Raw genomic sequence first — 18,018 nt, 5'->3', positions numbered from 1 at the left:
TCACAGTTGCCCAAAACCTCAGGGGATAAGTTTAATTTAATGTTGATGACGTGATTTACATTGTTTTGCATCAAATAAAATGATGGTAAACCTATTTACATATAATTTATTTTTTTAAATTATAAACAACTTAGTTCACAATACTCCTAAAAATTGATTACTTAATATAATTTTTTTTCCTAGTATTTTTCATTCTATATGATAATTTTATAACCAAGAAAGACATCAGTTACTTTATTGTTTGAGCGAATGTTTTCTGCTGCATATTACAATTTGTTCCCTTAATTATGCTATATGATTTCAACTAAAATATTTTTTTACTAAACATCCCGAACTCACGAATTCTAATGTAATTATTATTTTATTCATTATTGTGTAATTTTTAAGTTGATTTAACCCTTGTTACTTTCTCCGTAACATCATTACCAACGAGAAGCACTAATGCTTTAAATAATGATTTTTTTTAATTGACCAATTTAAATTTTTCAAGTTTGCTAGACTATTTTTATAAACACCGGTGTGTTTATATTTTGTAGCATTATGATAGAATATTAGATACATGCCAATATAATATGAAGTTTTAGTTATGTGCATTCTCTGTTGGCTATTTTCTTTTATAAAGGCGTCAATTTAATCAATTTAATAATATAATCCGTAGGTCCAAATTCTAAACGGAACGAATATTTTATAATATTTGCATAGAAGTAAATGGATAGGACAATAATACAATATGTTTTAGTTTATCCAGTGCAACTGTGCAAGTGATGGCAATTGCTTGATTGTGCCTAAACATATTTATAATACACATCATTATTCATTACATAAACATAACGACATTAAAGCATAGGTTTTTTGTAATGAAATAATAGATAACATTCTAGAAGACTTAACTCTTTGATTATTGCATTAAAATATTTTATATTATATTTTGTTTTTTACCAACATCTATACTGTGTTACCATTTTCTTAGAGTTACCTTGTCATTTAATATTAAGTTCTACAGTATAGGCATAGCACGAAGTATTTTGGTAACTTGCCGCATGGTCTATTAAACATGATAAATTTAATTATTACAAGTGATTTTATATTAAAATTATGTATGTACACATTATGTTTGTGTATTATTATCTGTATAATATTTAAAATAAAGGACATTTACAATAAAATAGTTTTAAAATCGGTTGTTAATGTGTATCTCTAAAAATACTAACAAAAAATAATAAAAACAATAAAAAGTTACAAAAAATTGATTAATTTCTATCATCTCAAAAAATATGTATAAAAATAACAACTAAGCAAATCTATGTAAAAATTTTTTATAAATCAATGATAATTTTCTTGTAAATAATTAAGAGAACAACGTTTTTAAAACATATGTTGAAAATCAAATTGAGAAAAAATATTTTTCTATTAAAGTAAAAACTTAATTTAATGATTAAATAGCGTCAAAAAACGATAAAAGATAATAATAATAATAATTTCGGCAATACAACAGGTACAAAACAGATACTAAACAAAAAAAAATTATTAATAATTAAGTTGCAATTACACAAAAATAACAAATTGCATAAAAAACAGAAAAATAAAAATAAACATTGTTTAAAAACTAGTTATTAAGTCTAGGCACGTAATTGATTATGTTACTTTAGTAATGTTTGATTTTAATAGTAGTTTGTAAAATATATCATACCATGATATCATTTACATTAACTCAATTGGTATTCGATTTCCATGTCAGTCATTCAACAGGAAAAAGTTTAAAACATTTATAAAAATCATAATAATATATAGGAAATCAACAATTTTTTTAAATTATTATTTTGATATTTGAAAGTGATTCTACTAAAATATTATGTTCAACCGATTTATGAGATATCATTATTTATAACTGATTAAAAAATTAATTTTCTTTTTTTATTCTTAAATATCAATATATTTTAATATAAAAACCCATGAACAAGAAAAAATTATGTAATAATAAATATTTAAAGGAATATAAAGGTTGTAACCGAATTGTTGTTTTTTTTTATTCAAAGATTTAATAAAGACGACCAAATATTTTTTTATACTTAGTATTATTAAGGTTATCTTTAATTTAAAATAATTTATAAATGAAGCTTATTAAATGTTACTATATTGATCAAAGTTCATACCTATAATAAGTCTTCACCGTTGAAAGTTAATTGTGCTTGTTAATGTAAGTGTCGTGTTGTATAAAATAACATAACAGTTTGAGATTTTTTTAACAAAACAGTTTTTTTTTACTTATGAATAGGTGTACAAATCTATTAGGTATCATAATTAGAAAATAAATAAAATAATTTTACAAATTAATTTCAATAATATAATTACCTTACATAATAAGATTATTAATCCATGATTTATAATAATGATAATAACTAAAAAAAAGTATACTAGACAAAAAATAATGTGAGCCAGTATTAAAAAAAAAACATTTTTCCGTTTGTTTAAATAATAAATAATCTACTAGGCACTACAAACAATGCTCTGCAATAGCGGCTATTATGTGTCTAAAAAGGTTCTCAAGCAGCCCTTCATAATTAGGGTGGGTGAGTTGTAGCTGTTGGGTCTTGGGCATCCAGACTCCAGTCTACACTAAAGAGGCGGTCTGTGTAAGGACGAATTACATTTTTACTCGCATAATAAAAGTAAAGTGTTTGGGCGAGTTTCTTATAATGTGTTTGAGCGAGACAATATAAAAAATAAAAATTATTATATAAAATCTATAGGGACATATGCATTTGTTACAAAAAATTCAAATAAAAACTAACACAAAATGAAATACTATAATTAAAAATATTTACAATATTTGATGGTTATATTAAAAAAACAAGAATATTTAAAAACAAGCTGGGATAAGTAAATGTTAGGTGAAATTAAGATTTTAGAGTATCTTAGTAATTTGTGCATAACTAGATATACCAAAATAACTACTTATTCAAAAGCTAAGCATAGCTAGTTTTAATCTAATTATCTTAAAATAGTACATGGTATTATCTGTCCAAGTGGCTAGCAAGCAATCCATTATTTCTATATCTACTAATTACATCGCCCATAAGTATTGGATCCAATAATGCTTCTTCCGGGGTAATACCCCGTTCAGCAGCAATTTGATTTAGTTCATTCCATAAATCTGCACCTAATGCTAGAGTAATGACTTGGTGTCTATGGTTTATTCTCGCATTATTTCTCGGGTTTCTATTAACCTCCACTATTAATATTAATTATTATGAAATCATCAACAAATATTGCTTAATAATATACTATATTAAAAATACAATTTATTACCTTTATTATTATTACGTTCAACTTTTAAAGATTCCCGCCTCGTTTTTATTTCAGATGATAAATATTCAGATATTTTGTCCAAATAGGTATCTAAAGTTCGACAGTGTGATTTATTTATAACGATAGCTCGACATGTTGGGCAGTGATTAGCTTCTCGAGTCCATGACTCTATGCATTCAAGACAAAATGTATGAGAGCAATTTAGTACAGTTGGCTGCAAAAAAACATTATTTTGCTATTAATAATGAATAACAATTGCAATTGATAGACAAATAAAAATGCCTAATTTATATGCGATGACAATATTTTAATGAATTTTATAAAATTACATGTATAGATTTGACTATTATTTGTAATATCAGGGTGAAATATTATTAAATTTAAAGGTATTAATATTATCCAGCCACATACGATTTTTAAATTTATAAAATGTAAATAGCTTATTAGGGCTGTGAATGATGATCTTACCTTAAAATTTAAAATTTGATAATAGTTTAATTACCCATATACCAAAAAATAACAGATAAGGAGCTCCCTGTCCTCCTCACCGGTATTGATAACAATTACTTAAATAAATAATAACAAATTTAAAAATAAGTGATTTAAATATTTCGATTAAAAAAGTTTAAGACATAAGTAATAAAAATATAAAATTTAGTTAATTATTGACTATTTTATTTAGCCATATTACCTCGATGAACATTTCGTAACATATATTACATTGTAGATTATTTTCTATGCATTGTTCTATTTGATCTCGCATACAAGAGAAATTATTGTCATTAATATGCAGCTGTTGACGAAGTGATTTAACTGAATTTTCAGCTTCTTTTAATTGTTTTGTTGTTTCTACTAACAAACTATTAGGAGTACCTTCTATGGTCTCCCAAGTATAATTATCTGGAAGCAATTTTTCAAAAATTATTTAATAACGTGTATATGTAGAAAAAAAAATATAATTACTTTGTAAGATCCACTTATCTTGGGTTGCTGTTTTATTAGTTTCCGGCGACCTTAAATTAATATAATTTATTAGCTAAAACAAAAATAGGTAAATAAAAAAATATATCATACTTCTTTGCTGTATTAGGAAGAACTTGATTTATTTGACTAGGTCCAGATGCACTACTACTCGGTGAAGATGTCATTGGAGTAGTTTCTCTCCTTGCCGCCATAGGAAAGCTGATTTCATTAGAAGAAGAAGATTCCGCTATAAACATACATATAGAGCACTATAATACAACAATAATAAATAATAATATATCACAATTTACAAGGAATATCTAAATATTAAGAACAAAACGTCAAAATGTATCATAATATGTTATATTTATGATTTAGGTACCTACCTAGTTCCCACCTATAATTATAACAATTACCTACGTATAATTATTAATTAATGTTCCTAAAATTACTTGTTTATAGCTTCAACATCCATTATTAATTCCAAAAGTTGAAATAGCCAGAAGTAAGAAAAGTTTAAATTTTATTCAAACCAAAATTGTTGATGTATGTCCAAAAAAATTAATAAAGACATGGTAATTACTAATTCAGATTTTTTCTAATTTATTTGTCATAAAATAATCAACAGTATCAAACCAATAGCAATTTGTGGTTATTTCTACTGTAGTTTACAAGGCTGGGCATAAACGAATTACAAGTTAAAACGTTAAGTTAATTAACTTGTTCCTTTTTTTCAAATTAACTTTTAACTTAATAAATTATTTTTTTTAAGATTAACATGTTAACTTCAATTTAATTTTATTCAAAAACATCTAAATTAAGTTAATTTTCGTCTAAAGAAAACTGTAAATTTTTGAATGAGGTTTTTAAAAAAAGTAGGTTTTTTGATAGCTAGTTAATACTTTGATGTATCATTTTAAATTTCACCAGTAATTTTCATGAGCATAAAGAAAAACTATATAATAAACATTGTTATGTGTCAGGAATTTTTTATTTTGCAAATTAGAAAATTTTAACTTAAAACTAAGTTAAGTTACTTTTCTTTCAAAGTTAGTGTTTAACTTAACAAATTGACAAAAACAAATATGAGTAACTTTTAACTTAACTTGACTTTATTATTTTAAAATAACTTAACTTAACGAGTTAAAAATAATCGTTAACTCGCCTAGCCTTGGTAGTTTAATACTTAGCAGGCACTATATCATAGAATACAGAATACAAAAAAAAAATTTAGTTTTATCTAATTTATGATTATATTATGTTATCTTTACTAGTTACCTAATATGTTTTGAAAGATACATTTTAATACATATTTTTCTATGTCATATTATAATTATTAAATCAATATTCATACTGGTCTTTTTAATTACTTTAAAATATATTATATATATTTTATTTATTATTTTGATATAGTTTTTATTGTTCTAGCTGAATGATGAATAGAAACAAACAAATTAACTAATAAAATTATGTTTACAAATAGACTTCTTTAAAATTTAAAATAATACAATATCTGCCTATCAATTGTTTTTTGTTACATGTTTTATAATATATTAGGTACTGGAATAATTATAAAATATTAAATAAGTAATAATTTTATATATGTAACCTACTTATAACTCAAGTTAAAACTATCAATAATAAATTATATTCCTCCACGTATAATATATAAACAAATAACCTTTATTTTTAGTTATTTAACAAATAATATAATTACTATTATCTTTTTTATTCACTTCTTCGTTTATTGAAATATTATTTTATTATTATTTATTATAAACATTTAAAATTGCCTTTATTTTAATAAGAAAAACAATTTTTTTTATTATTTAATTTTTATCTAAAGTTATGGTATTATGTATTATTAACTAATCTACTTCCTGATTTTTACACTGTATTTGAAAAATAGATTTTTTTTTTATAGTTTTATTTGCTAAAACATCATTATGAAGATTATGTTCTTTTTACAGAATACCTCCAATATGTATACCATTTAAGTGTTAGATAACACTTTTTTAGTGTGTTAATTTTTGTTATTTTATTATTTTTAGGTGAAGGATTTAGTGTTTGAGTATATTGTAAATGAAATGCGTCCAATAAGAACTTGTGAAAAAAAAAGTTTCGAAAGGTTAATTTTAGGACTTAATGGGTCAAATGATGATATAGTTCCAAGCAGAAAACAGTTATCAAAACAATTGGATTTAAAATATGAACTATACGTTTCAATGCTAACCAATTTAGTTGCAAAACATGACTATATTTGTGCATCTATGGAGTGCCAATAATCGAAGTTACATGGGTATACACTATTTTTATGCACACTATTAATATTGATTATTTTATAATTAATTATAATTTATTTGTAGGAATGACTTGTCACTTCATAGACGAATAAACATATTTTTGCCAATCATTTATCATTGGTTGTATACGCACAAAAGGAAGCCATGACTATCAAAATATTACTGAGGTTATAATAGACATTACAATAACTTACAAAATTGATCTATCAAAAATAACACATATTGTCACAGATAATGCTTCTAACTTTGGTAAAGCATTCAGAGTATTCTCTTCTATTCCACTTCATGAAGAAGCAAGTACAAGTGATGAGGGGAATTTTGATGAAAATAGTTCAGAGAGTTTTGATAGTGAATCTGACTGCTCCGACTTGGATTCAGAAAGAGTTAATTTGAATAATTTGTTAACTTTGGAATCAAACCTAGCCAACAATGGCAATTTTTTAACCTCAGCATATGCTATGTTGTGCACATACTTCATACTTGATTGCAGCCAGTGATATTTCTAAAATTTCTAATAATGATTACAACAAAATTTCTAAGTCAACTTTTAATAAATTAACAAACTTTTGGAATTTAGCTAATAGAAGTACAGCAGCATCAGACACAATATATGACATTTGCAAGTGTATGTTCCCAGTTCCTGAACAGCTGCTTTGGTTACGTTACCCCCACGCTTTTAGTTTTAAGAAAATTGTTAATACAGTCCAACCAGTTAACATATTGTAAACCGTTAAGTCTCGCAATTTTTAATATTTTTATAAATATTTTTAAAAGAAAGCATTTTTATATTCTATTAATATTTTATTTTAATCTTGTTATAAAATAATTCATTAATTTTTTTCAATATAATAATATATTTGTATAATGTTTTTATATTTATATAAATATATAATGTTATAAGTACCTAAGTTGTTTAATGATATTTTTATATTTGAACACAAATCAGAAGAATGCCAATAAAAACTAATTTCAAGTCTTAAAAAACTTATTTCAAACTAAAGTTGGTATAATATTATATTGGTACATTTTTTTGGCACAATTTTTTTATAAACTCAATGCGTGTTATTTTGTTCAATGAAAACTCGTTGATTATTTACACAATGAGCTCCTGTTTTTTTTCTTCATAAAATTTGTTTACTTATACCAGAGACTTAGAAAAGCTCAAATTAGTATACCGGTATTACCGTTAGCAGTTAATTTACCAATTAATTTTTAAATAGTTAAAATGCCTATAACCCCAAATTTAAAACTGGCATTAATTAGAAAGTGGATTGAGTCATACGATAATTCAGGTACCATATTGGAGCATTAATATTCAAAAGGAAAATAATAATATTTATGAAAGGTTAATACATAGATTTGTCTAAATATTGTCTCAAATAATAATCATAATAAATTAAAAAAACGTTTTAAATGGGTTCAATAATATTAAAATATTTAACAGACCACGTCAAACCTTCAAAAATAATATCCTCAATAATATTTCTAATATAAAATATCTCATAAAATGCACATATATTTAAACTATAAATACATTCCTTGAGAACAATTATATTAATTTATATTATAAAAGTGCTCGTATAGACCAAAGAATTCGTACAAATTAGTTTCATAAGTGTATGTACTTCGACAAACAGCACTACTGCTTGCGGTTAGTTATTAGTTAGAGCTTGTTATCAAATTTTCATTGTAACTAATAACAAAATAAAAATTTGTTATAATTTAATAAATATGTATACATAGTTCAGTTTTCTAAATTTCTGAGAACACTGTTTTAAGTGCATATATAGTTTTAAATTATGCACAGCCAATTTTTCTAATATTTAATATAATAATGATAGTAAATTTAGTAAATTATTCTATAAAATCTTATTGCTTAAATAGATACCGTTAATATTTAAAGTACTCACAGTCGTGAGTAATTTAAAATTAATAATCTTTGTCTTTGGTGGAAAAATATTACTTAGCATGTTTATTATAAATTAAAATCCCGATACAAATTAACACCAAGTTGCATGAAAAATTTATCAATAAAATGGACCAGTCATGAGGGCACTAAATATTTAAGAGGCAATTAGGTATTGGTTAATAACCATTAGCCATCACTATTAATTTGTTTAATTTTTAAAGTGATTATTATTCCCATATACAACCCAGTACTAGTATTTTAAAATTATAATGTTTATATAAATTATTATACATTAATAATATATTTAAAAGTTTATTTGAATTATATCTTACCCTGTTTTCCAACTTTTCCTAATGCAGATTCAGGTCTTGGTATCCTAAAATGTTTAATATTTATTTGTCTTTGTCCTCGTATTGCACCACGCCCTAAAGATACTAGTGTATCTCCTAAGTTTTTATAAATGTAAAAAAATTATTATTATAAGTTATCTATGAAATTAAAAAAAAAAATTAATTAAATTAAAACAATTTGTTAAATTAAATAAAAACAAGAATAACTTCAATATTAAGTATAAACATGAACTTGAATTTATAGAATTTAAGTCAATATTAATATACATAATAGTATAATACATACAAGATCTTGATATATAAATAATGTATTACCTGTACCCAAAGTGTTAATTCCTTCCGTAATGTTTTGTACCTTTAAAAAACATTGCATATAAATGAATGTAAGTAATATAAAATTTCAAAAGGATTCTTACTCCTGCCATTGGGTTTTGCCGATGAGCTGTATTTTCATCGCTGAATACTAGATGTCTTGGTCCAATAAGCCTAGGGGCCCTTAGCTGCGGGGCACCAGCAGCACGTGGTTGCATCTGACGAGATGGACGTAGCATACGTAAACCTGTAATCGGTGTTTGCAGTGAATATGTAGAAAATTTAAGACAATATTAATATATATAATACATACAAGAGCTTGATATATAAACAATGTATTACCTGCACCCCAAGTGTTAATTCCTTCCGTAATGTTTTGTACCTTTAAAAAACATTGCATATAAATGAATGTAAGTTATATAAAATTTCAAAAGGATTCTTACTCCTGCCATTGGGTTTTGCCGATGAGCTGTATTTTCATCGCTGAATACTAGATGTCTTGGTCCAATAAGCCTAGGGGCCCTTAGCTGCGGGGCACCAGCAGCACGTGATTGCATCTGACGAGATGGACGTAGCATACGTAAACCTGTAATCGGTGTTTGCAGTGAATATGTAGAAAATTTAAGACAATATTAATATACACAATACATACAAGAGCTTGATAAATAAACAATGTATTACCTGCACCCCAAGTGTTAATTCCTTCCGTAATGTTTTGTACCTTTAAAAAACATTGCATATAAATGAATGTAAGTTATATAAAATTTCAAAAGGATTCTTACTCCTGCCATTGGGTTTTGCCGATGAGCTGTATTTTCATCGCTGAATACTAGATGTCTTGGTCCAATAAGACTAGGGGCCCTTAGCTGCGGGGCACCAGCAGCACGTGATTGCATCTGACGAGATGGGCGTTGCATGGCTATACCTGTAATTGGTGTTTGCAGTGATTATGTAGAAAATTTAAGCCTAAGTCCTCCAACTTCCTGAGAAAACCCCTGTTAATTTGTTAGTAATTGAGGAAATCCACCTGATAAATCAGGTTGATTTGTTGCTACTTGAGGACTTCCACGAGCTTTTCCCCTTGAAAGTCTAATTTTATCTATTTAAAATTATTCTACTAAAATCAGTTTTTATTTCTAAAAGTTTAACTAAGAATAAAATATAGCATGTGCTCAATAGATCATTTATGTTGGGTGGACAAATGAAAAAAAATTGAATTATGAAATATTTGATGAACATTTGTAAAGCAAAAAAATATTATAAATACTATACTCTACCTTAAGCATATAAAAATGATCATTACAATTCATACCTAACAACTAAGTTTATATAATGTGTATTCTAAAGACTGATTTCTAGACAGCCAATCTCAAGTTATTTTTTGGGGTCAGGCTTAATTTTATTAGATGCATTCAATAGGTACAAATAGTTATTGACTTTAAAATAGTTTATTCTAACCAATGGTAAACATGTGTAAAGCCTTGAATTTGTTTTAAATATTATAGCACTATATTTTAAGTATTTGCTTTATTTATATAAATAAACTAAATGGTTATACTTATAATAATACAACATATTAATAATCAAGTCCATACTGAAAATCCTATACAAATATTGAACACTATTTCTACCCTTCAAGAAAAATTTAAATTTAGAAATTAATTTTTACTACCTATATAGGTTATTATAGTTAAAATTAAACTTATTTTATTATTTTAACATTGGAACACAAACATTTCTACTTAAATGCCTAATTTATATAAAAATAAATTTTTTTTTCATGTACATTGTATATTAATTTACCTTTTTTGAGTATATTATTTTTTAAATATATTGTTATTTAATTTATATTATGCTTTATTGATTAAAAAAATCCATAAGCAGTGATATTTTTAAATTGAATTTGGCTGATTCAAACTATGTGCGTAGAATGAAAATTTGGATATTATAGAGACTGAACGTAAGAGAGCACAATCCGGTATTTGTAACCAAAACGTTCCAAAAGTCAACCCAAATTTTCGTCCAAACATTTAACCGGTGTCAGAATGAGCACGTGATTATCGACATGCTAATCGCTATTCACAATACATAATTTCGTGATAATTACATTTTCAAGGTGTTTTGAATTCAATGAGATAAATCGAGATGTACGTTTAAAAATTTCAATAACGTTGAAAGAATCATTCCGAATACTCCGATATTCCGATAGGGAAATATGGACCTGCAGAACATAAAAACACTGTCCACGCGACCTGTGAAATATGCACAGGATAAGACTCTTGAATTTCAGAATTACATAGTAATCGACTTAACTGTTCAACTTCCTCGAAATAATAATCAATAACATAACGGAGTAAATAGTCGAATTTAATTTTCGATAAGATGATAAGTGAATAAATATAATATTATGAAATTATTTTATGGCTTTCTAGCAAATAGCAATGTCCTTTATAGTTTACGGTACGACAGAAATATAATAAGTACCGCGCTTAAAAGAAAAGTAATACAACACCATATTGGAGCATTAATATTCAAAAGGAAAATAATAATATTTATGAAAGGTTAATACATAGATTTGTCTAAATATTGTCTCAAATAATAATCATAATAAATTAAAAAAACGTTTTAAATGGGTTCAATAATATTAAAATATTTAACAGATCAGGTCAAACCTTCAAAAATATTATCCTCAATAGTATTTCTAATAAATTAATATTACGCCAATATTTCCAGAAAATCATACGAATGAGTTCTTTATAATAGTACGCCGATATCCTCTTAAAATATATAAATAAAACGAATAACATACCTTTAACGATGAAAACTTCGGCGATGGACAAAAATGAAGTACAAATGTCAAAGAGTATGACACAAAAACGACTGACTGGTGAAAACGAAACACAAGTCGCAGAGCGCGGTGCTGGATGGAAACTGTCTGCTCTGCAGGAATGTTGGGAATTCGTAATACGGGAAGGGACGTCGAGCGCATGCGCGCTCGAAACGGCCAGCGGAGATGATTACAACTATCTGTGGTTTTGGAAGTGGGCACGGTCTACGGGGACGAACCATGAACCGGATGTAAACAAAATGCATAAAGGGGCCGCTACACCAACATTTGTTTTCTCTGTCTATCTCCCACATAGTATAGGAATAAAGATACTCCGTATTTCCATGATTACGACTCTCTGGTTCAGTTTAGGGCAAAAGCACCTATAATATATTTTATAAAGAAGAGTATTTCCTTCCTGTGCATTGACCGGATAGATTTTTAATAATAATTAAATATTAATTAACGGGTTTAACTTTATATTTCAGGTGAACTAAAGAAATCAATAGCGGTATTATTAAAATATATTCATTATTTGTTTGCAAATTGCAAATCAGAAGGTTATTATTATCGAATTATTTTTTTTTGTATTTTAATTTTTTAATATTTACGAATGATATACATCTAATTTTCAAACGTGTATATTTTTAATCGATTTTTTGATATATTATACCATTTCTAACGCTCAAAGTGTTAAAAAGTATTTAATGAAGTTAAGTGTTAATATACAATATGAAGCATTGAATATTTTAATAAATAACTCGAATGAACTAACTTTTCTGCCTCAAATTTTCAAATGAAAACCAGAAAATAAATTCTTATAAATTCAAAATTCGATTTTTAAAAACAATATGCGAATTAATGAATTTTTCAGAAGGTAATTATTATTTTTGAGTGGGCTATACGTCCCGAATGTCATGTTTTCAAAGGTTTAATTTTCGAATGACTTTATTATTATTTGTGACCCGCATTTTTTTTCGAATGGGAATAGCTCCCGTTCAACTATTATACCTGTATACTTGTGAGCGATGGCCAAGTAATACATTTAGTTTTTGACGACATTAGATGATGTCTTAGTTATAAATTATAATTATAGATGTGAATTTCGTTAAATGTTGTTATATATTTATGTATTTAAGTGCTAAAAGGCTAAAAAATATGAAAATATAATATGCATTTAAAAATAATTTTCATACTAACCTTATTGACAAAAGTCATATATATATATATATATATATATATGTTTTTCTCATATCAGCTACATAAAAATACATATAATATATATAATTTTTTTTTATATATACACATTAAAATTGAGCCTTTTTTTATTTCAACGAAAATAAATCAGTGTTGTTTTTTTATTTAGATTCGAGTGTTTAATATCTTTTAACTTTATCACAACTGCACAAAGCAAATAGAGTTGCGAATAAGAGTAGGTAAGGTGCATAAGCAACATATTATCTGCATTAATTTATATAATTTGCTTATCTACATTTTAATACTTCTGTGTATTTGATCATATTCCGTGAAATACGCACAGGATGAGACCCTCGAATTTTAAAAATACATAGTAATCGACTTAACTGACTAACTCCCTCAATATTATAATCAATAATATAACGGAGTAAATAGCCGTATTTAATATTCGCTTGTATGATAATGATATAATTGAATAAATATTTTAATATTAAATGATTTCATGGCTTTCTAGCAAATAACAATGTCCTTTACGGTACGAAAGTAAAGTAATAAGTACCGCGCTTAAGAGGACGTATAGCTAGTATCCGCATGTGTTGTCTCCGTCTTACACACGTGCAACATAACAAATTTTGGTTCACCATTTTCGATATTGTGCTGTTTGTTTTAATATTAGAGTGAACTGACCTATTATAAAATTTAAAAGTAAGATAATTATCAATAACCTAACCATGATTATTATCTTACCTTTAAATTTTATAATAAGTCAGTTCACTCTAATATTGAAAATGGTGAACGTGAATTTGCCATGTCGCACGTTTGTAAGACGAAGACAACACATGCGGGTTCTACGTTCTCTTAAAAGAAAAGTAATACCTACAAAACAATGTTGGAGCATTAACATTCAATGGAAGATAATAGTATTTATAAAAGGATAATAGATTTGTACAATTATTATCTGAAATATATTTAAAGGTCAAACAATAATATTAAAATATTAAACGGATCACGTCAAACCTTCAAAAATATTAGTAATTCTAATAACGTAATATTTAAGTACGCCAAAATTACCCGAAAATCATACGAATGAATTATCTATTATATTGCGCCGATATGCTCTTAAAACAAATAGATAAAACGAATAACATACCTTTTACGTTGAAAACGTCGGTGACGAACAAAATTGAAGTACAAGTGTCAAAAAGTGCGACTCGAAACGAATGACGAAACGTAAGTCACAAAGCACAGCGCTGGATAGAACCGGTCTGCACTCAGTGCACTCTGCAGGAATTCGTAATACGGGAAGGGCCATCGAGCGTATCTAGCGCTCGACACGGGCAACGTAGACGATTGCAGCTCTGTGGTTTTGGAAGTGGGCACGGCCCGCAAGGACGGGCCGACGTTGATTTTATTCATAGAATAGACTATGACTGAAAAATATGTAGTTTATAATATTAATTACTATTATTATTATATGTATCGTTATTTTTTGTTGTTCATGCTGTGAAATGTATTCGAAAACATTCCGCCATGTCGTCGTCCTAGTCTTTTAGACCTATAATAATTCCGCAGCAGAAATATAAAATGAGCTGGTGCAGTTGATTAGACAGTCAAGAGGATGTACTGACACTATATTTTGTTTTCTTTATCTAGCCAATACGCAATATAAACAAAATGCATTAACGCAAAACCATTGTTTATGTTTTTGAATCATACAATTACTTGTAAAAATTACAATATAATATGAATTATGTATATAGTTAAAATATAATAAAAAAAATAATAAAAATCGATACGTTAAACCTTTAAAAATATTATTGGCTATGATTTATCATAATTTAATACTAATGAAAAATTGTATAATATTATGTACTTGAATATTTCATAAAAATATTATTTCGAATTAAGTATTTAAAATGCTATTAAATTACCATTGAGCGAAAAAATCGAATGTTAGAACGCAAAGCACATATAATAAATACAAATTAATATGTCGTAATATTATATAGTCGTACTTGTTATGGTTTAGTGTTACTACACCTGAAATACAATGATACATGTAGGTTTTCAATTTTCAATATAACGCGTAGTGACAAAGACCAGGTCAAGTACAAAACCGAGAGTACCTTACCGAAAACTAACGATGAGACATGAATACACTACAATTGTAAATTATATTAATACAGCCGAATCTGCGTCCGAATCAACGTGTCTCATCGTCACAATAAGAAAGGACGTTTTCTTAGTGTAGTGTACGGTCCGGCAACCCTCACCCAGCCACCCTGACTACAAGATTGCCCGAAAACCGATCGATACGTAGAAAACAGTGTAGAACGCAGGCAAGATAAAAATTCGTATTGTTGCTGACATACCTATATGTCCTTTGTCACGCGCACGCATACAGTTTCTTTTACGACTCATCGGCGCCGTTCGATGTTTATCCGCAATAAATGATGTTGCAACTGTGGAAGAACGTGTTTTATTCTAAAACTCCATTATGTTATTATAGGAGCTATAGTTCAAAAGTGTCACTGCATAACAAAATAACAAATATATAGTTTTGGATGTTTTATTTAAGACATTTTGGGAAGTAGTGAGTGTACAATATATATATATTTTATTGAATTCTAGTACAAAGAATAATATGTGCCCATGTGCTACAATGTTGAATGTAACCAATACCTCCTGGCTCCTTTCCGGATTAAGACCACAAATGAAATTCATTTAATGAATAATATAATAATATATACAGTACATACATTATACTCGGTACTTTCTGGTACACTCAAATTGTCTGTATCACGACATTATTTATTATATTTTTAATATGTCTCCCGACGCGCTATATATCCTGAGTATACAATGCCATTGTAGCTGTGAAAAGCAGAAACATCTACGGCGACAATGCGTTTTGCCGGTATAAGTACATTTATCATTGTTTAGACGTGCACAGACGGGTTGCCAAATGTATATACTTTATATACGTGTATTGTGTATAGAATATAGGTCCATATAAGGTCAACTCCGGTATTTGCCTATATAATACATGTCGTACTGTCGATTCTCCAACACAATCAAAATGTCTATATGTGGTAGGTACTATACCGAAAACATTTCCTGTTCATTTGCCTTCTGGCATGCAGATAATGTGGTTCGTATAAAAATATACGACGACCATTTACGGTGAGCATCTGCAATCTCCTGCGGTGACAAAACTAAGTTTTGTTTGCGCATTCTTTTGGAAATAGGCGTTCTACAGTGTGTCGGGTAATTCTTTTACGGATTACAGATACAGGTTGACAGTTTGAAAAACTCTCGTAATAAATAGGTTTCATGTTATTGTATACTTGTATTCCAGTAAAATTATACGTGTACAATATAATAATGCATATAGTACACACAGATGTTATATTGTAATAAGTAATGTAGTTTGATTCTTACAGACTGATAATAATATAAAATGTGTTGAAAAAAACATTGTAAATTATATTTGAAAAACACATTAAATTCTAACTTATTTAAAGTAAACGTAAATTGTATTTGGCAATACTACTTGAACCTAAGAAACCATTTTTATTAACTGTATTAATTAATATTAACTTCAGATACAAATTACAAACTAACATGTTTACCTGTGTTGGTACGCATTTTATGTACATTCTATACAAGCGATGCGCGGCGTTGGTTTTAGTGGACTTTAATGACCGATATCATATAATGAAGCGGTTCCTAAAGCGTGCGCTACAACGCTAATCATTATGTTCTCCAAGAATAAATTTAAAATATTCTATTTATTATTTTATCTAAAAAAATGGTCATCGGTTTGATCAGGGGCGCCATGAAAAAAATTCAGTTCCAAAAGGGCGCCGTAAGAAGAAAAAGTTTGGGAACCGTTGATATAATGCTATTGTTGTACAATAATACTATTCTCTATGGCAGTGTTGCCCAACGGCCTAACTTTCATATCATAGTGACAGTAGGTTAGGTTAGACACACAGGCCAAAAGCCAAAAGGCCTCAAATTAAGTCTGTTACATAACCTCCCTCCCCACTCCTAAATCTAAATATTGAATTTTCTGGTTTGAAATTCCAATCCGTCATTGATGTGGACATTTATGAAAAAGCATGTGTTCTATTTTTTACAAAAAAAAAATCATTTTGGAGTGGAGAAGTACAGATTAAAGAAGCTAAATACCAAGATGCCTTAGCTCGAGTAAATTGTGTTGTATAAATATTTAAGTCTATTGGCAACAAAATCACACGTATAAGTTTCCTTTAAAACAGGTAAGACTTTTTTTTTTGTTAACTGTTATTAATATTTATATATTTGCTTATATTATAATGTATAATAATTAGTTTCAGTCAATTTTAAGTGTTTACAAATATTTTGAAAAATTAGAAGGTATAGATCCTTCACATGTTTGTTTATTTCTACACCAAAGAATTCTTTCATCAAGGTCCAAGATACACCAGATTCAATCAAAAATGTTATACACCGTATTGTCCGTATTATATATAGTGTAAATATTTTGAGTACTGTACGTCAGTACAAATAGGACACAGTCGTGTATTTATCGTAGTTCACCACATGAATAGCAATTCCATAAGTAAATAGTTTCGTAAATTTAACTTTAGATTTGTCTGTAACAATAATAACATTGGATATTAGGGAAGCTCGTTTTCTTCTATACTAGTGACAATATACCTAACCGTTGGATATTTATTAAATTATTATATATTTATACGTTTAAAATATAAACTGCTAATATTAATATTATACTAGTGCATCACTTTTTTTAAGTTAAACTTTAAACTACCTATAATATAATATTCGTTTTTTACGTTTTAT

At 27.2% G+C, this 18,018-nt stretch overlaps 1 protein-coding gene across 1 annotated transcript; it reads right to left on the bottom strand.

The window, feature by feature from the left end:
- Nucleotides 1–3,014: 3,014 nt before the first annotated feature.
- Nucleotides 3,015–13,018, bottom strand: LOC113557690 (E3 ubiquitin-protein ligase CHFR-like). The gene is made up of 7 exons (XM_026963252.1): nt 12,993–13,018; nt 11,956–12,086; nt 4,384–4,519; nt 4,273–4,322; nt 4,001–4,209; nt 3,310–3,523; nt 3,015–3,232 (listed from the first exon to the last, which is right to left on the bottom strand). Exons 1-7 carry the CDS (start codon nt 13,016–13,018, stop codon nt 3,015–3,017), a joined length of 984 nt encoding a protein of 327 aa, XP_026819053.1.
- Nucleotides 13,019–18,018: the final 5,000 nt, after the last annotated feature.

The sequence above is a fragment of the Rhopalosiphum maidis genome, chromosome 3 (genome assembly GCF_003676215.2).
Source record: "Rhopalosiphum maidis isolate BTI-1 chromosome 3, ASM367621v3, whole genome shotgun sequence".
NCBI lineage: Eukaryota > Metazoa > Arthropoda > Insecta > Hemiptera > Aphididae > Rhopalosiphum > Rhopalosiphum maidis.
The sequence above is the reverse complement of the archived record's forward strand: the minus strand, read 5'-3'. Positions and strand labels throughout refer to the sequence as shown.